The sequence below is a fragment of the Sinocyclocheilus anshuiensis genome, unplaced genomic scaffold (genome assembly GCF_001515605.1).
Source record: "Sinocyclocheilus anshuiensis isolate Anshui unplaced genomic scaffold, SAMN03320099.WGS_v1.1 scaffold758, whole genome shotgun sequence".
Lineage (NCBI taxonomy): Eukaryota > Metazoa > Chordata > Actinopteri > Cypriniformes > Cyprinidae > Sinocyclocheilus > Sinocyclocheilus anshuiensis.
In genome coordinates, this window is record NW_015548126.1 from 2,898,308 (window position 1) to 2,901,816 (window position 3,509).

The 3,509-nt window shown below is 36.2% G+C and overlaps 1 protein-coding gene across 1 annotated transcript in view; it reads left to right on the forward strand.

Moving 5' to 3' along the window:
• LOC107704791 (heat shock protein 105 kDa-like) overlaps positions 1–740 on the forward strand; it is a 9,537-nt gene extending 8,797 nt beyond the window's left edge. The window contains exon 8 of the mRNA XM_016507821.1: positions 669–740. Coding sequence (XP_016363307.1) covers positions 669–696 — 28 coding nt within the window. The 3' untranslated portion in view covers positions 697–740. The remainder of the gene's footprint in view (positions 1–668) is intronic.
• Positions 741–3,509: the final 2,769 nt, after the last annotated feature.

Consider the following 3,509-nt stretch of genomic DNA (forward strand, 5'->3'; position numbering starts at 1 on the left):
TGAGTGTATTTTCAGCTTTGTATGACAGTTTCTTGGCAGTTTTTTGCTACTTTTGTGCCCTTGTTGTATACATATACTGGCATTCACACATTAGCATGCACAGGCAGGTTGTGTATGCTTCTTAATATTAAAACCCTGTTTATAAGCACTGCAAGAAAAAAATAAATTTTAAATGTTTCAAACAAATGTAGTATTTTTTTTTTTATCTGGATCTAAAATAAAGTTTACATTATCATAACTAGAAAATGTATGTTAAAAATTTTGAACTTAAGTTGAAACAGCAAATATTTGTAAAGTCAAATGAACTTCAATAAAACAATTCAGCACTAGGCAAGATTTAAATTAGTGAGTTGAAATCCCTTGTACTTTTAAGTTGATTTAACTTAAAATTTGAAGGCAGCCACAAAACTTACGTTTTTAAGTTGAAAGGGGTGAACATTTTTTACAGTGTATCAACAGACTGATTTATTCATAGTGTTCGTTAATGTTTTCATGTTTCAGAAGCCTGTTCCTGATTGCGGAATCTCTGAAGGCCATTTTCAGTTCATGCATAAATGAAACAAACTCTCATTCATTTAAATTAGTTAGTAGTTCATATGAGCTCTGCAGCTGAAAGGAAAACAAATCTGAATGATGCATAAAACAAACGTTTTTTTTCTTCTCTCCAGGACCATCAGGCATTTTCTGAGCTTTTAAATGGCACAGAGAACTGGCTGTACGAAGAGGGAGCAGACCAAGATAAGCAGACGTAAATTAACAAGCTGGAAGAAATATAGTACATGCGAGTCATTTGTCCTCAAACACATTCAATCATAGCCACGACAAATTGATTTTGTGTTCTCTCAGAGATAACCGGACTCGTACTCCGCAATAGGTTTAACATTTTGCTCCATTTGATATGCGGCCACAGTTTTGTGTTTTAATTGACTCGCGCTGTCTTGACAGCTTGCGGCATTGGGATGGCATGCATTTTGCTTAAAGGCTAGGAGAGTAATTTGTGTAGCTTTCAAAACCCCTCTGTTGCACTTTCGGAAGAGCGCTAATTGGATGCTGTGTACTGCACACCAAACAAATGCATTCATGCTTACAAACAGTGATGTATTAAAGCCTTTTGTTTTATTCAACAGAAACTGGGTAAGCCTGTGCAAAACAGATACCAGGAGTCCATACGGAGACCTAAAATGTTCGAGGAGCTGTCAGCCAAAATACAAAGCTACATGACTATTATGGAGGAGTATAAGAATGTTTTCTCTCTCATTTTCTTCATCATATATCAGAATCAGAATCAGAATGAGCTTTATTGCCAGGTATGTTTACACATACGAGGAATTTGTTTTCGTGACAGAAGCTTCCAGTGTAACAGAATGACAGTGACAGAACAAAAAACACATAATAAAAAATAGAACAAGTAAATAAGGAATAAAAATATATAAATTGACAGTTGTATGTGCAGGTATATTACAATAGACAGTTTTTGTATGTACAGGTACTGTATATTATGTGCAAATTTGAGGTGTAGACTGAGTATGAGTGTTAGATAAATAAGTGTATGAGTGAATAAATAGTGTGTGTTCCACAGTTATTGTTAAGTGTTCATGAGATGGATGGCCTGAGGGAAGAAACTGTTCCTGTGTCTGGTCGTTCTGGTGCTCAGTGCTCTGTAGCGTCGACCAGATGGCAACAGTTCAAAGAGGGAGTGTGCTGGATGTGAGGGGTCCAGAGTGATTCTGCCAGCCCTTTTGCTCACTCTGGATAAGTACAGTTCTTGGAGAGAAGGGAGGGTTGTACCAATGATTCGCTCAGCAGTCCGGACTACCCTCTATAGTCTTCTGAGGTCACATTTGGTAGCTGAGCTGAACCAGACAGTTATTGAAGTGCAGAGGGTGGATTCAATCATGGCAGAGTAGAACTGTTTCAGCAGCTCCTGTGGCAGGTTGAACTTCCTCAGCTGGCGAAGGAAATAAAACCTCTACTGGGCCTTTTTCACAATGGAGTCAATGTGAGTGTCCCACTTCAGGTCCTGAGAGATTGTGGTGCCCAGGAACCTGAATGACTCCACTGCAGTCACAGTGCTGTCCATGATGGTGAGTGGGGGGAGTGCAGGGGGGTTTCTCCTGAAGTCCATGATCATCTCCACAGTTTTGAGCGTGTTGAGCTCCAAGTTGTTGAGACTGCACCAGACAGCCTCAAGATATCACATCTTATTTGGAACAATCATGCTCTGCAAGGCACTTTACAGCACAGGGAGGCATTATTTTAAATTGTTTTATACATTATAATGGATCGCATGCAGTTACACAGTCAGATTTCAGCCATCAGTCTCTTAAAACTGACTATAAATAGTGTCTGCTTTTACATTTATTCATTAAGCAGAAGCTTTTATCCAAAGCGCCTTATAAATAAGGAATGCAACAACACAGCAATTCATCCTTGGGAGACTGTAATATCAGAAGTGCTGCAATACTTTCTTTTAGGGCTGGACAATAATTCAATATCAATATGTATCGCGATATAATTTTTTTCAATAACGGTGATATGATTTTTAAACACATTTCCGATATTTCGATATTTCAAAAAACATTTTCGTAAACTGAAAAATAAAAAATCAAAATAAATTTATGTGTGTCGGTTTAGGGAAATACCGGGAAATGCCTGTAAATGGCGCATCATGCACGTGAGGTTATCTGACGGAGAGACGCAAAGCAGTTTAAAGCAGAGTCCTGCACGGGTCCTGTTAGGTAAACCTGCATCGTCAGTACACGACAGAACACCCGACCCGTTATCCGACAGCAGCCAGCACCAATTTAATTCTGTACCCGACCCGTTTGACATAAATAAAAAGCTTTTGTAACATTATACACTATTCCATTCAGTATAATTTTTATACATTTTTTGGGAAAGAAATTATAGAAATTAATATTTTTATTTAGCAAGGATGCTTAAAATTGATCAAAGGTGATGATAAAGGCATTTATAATGTTACAAAAGATTTTTATTTCAGATAAATAGTGTTCATATCGATATCGGAATTATATCATATCGACCGAAATTAAGAAATATATCGTGATATAAATTTTGGCCATATCGTCCAGCCCTACTTTCTTTTAAGTTCCTAAACTGACTAGAAATGTATTCTCATCAGTGGTTGTGTGTTGTATTTAACGGAATACTACAGTAAATGTAAAGAATTTATTGTCAGTAACTAGGTATGCACATAATGGTTATGTATCATTTAATTGTACATGCTCATTTACTTTATTTTTACATTTATATTTTTACCTTGCTGTAATCTAATGTTCACCAGGGTTATTATAGTTAAGTAAAAATATGTAAAAATAAGTAAAAAATAATGTAACATTTTATTTTAGCCAATTTACAAAGCAGCATTTTTATTTAGTTTACCTATTATCGTTAACTGAAACAAAAAATATTAAAAACATTGTTAAAGGGGTCATATGATGCTGCTAAAAAGAACATTATTTTGTGTATTTGGTGTAATGAAATGTGTT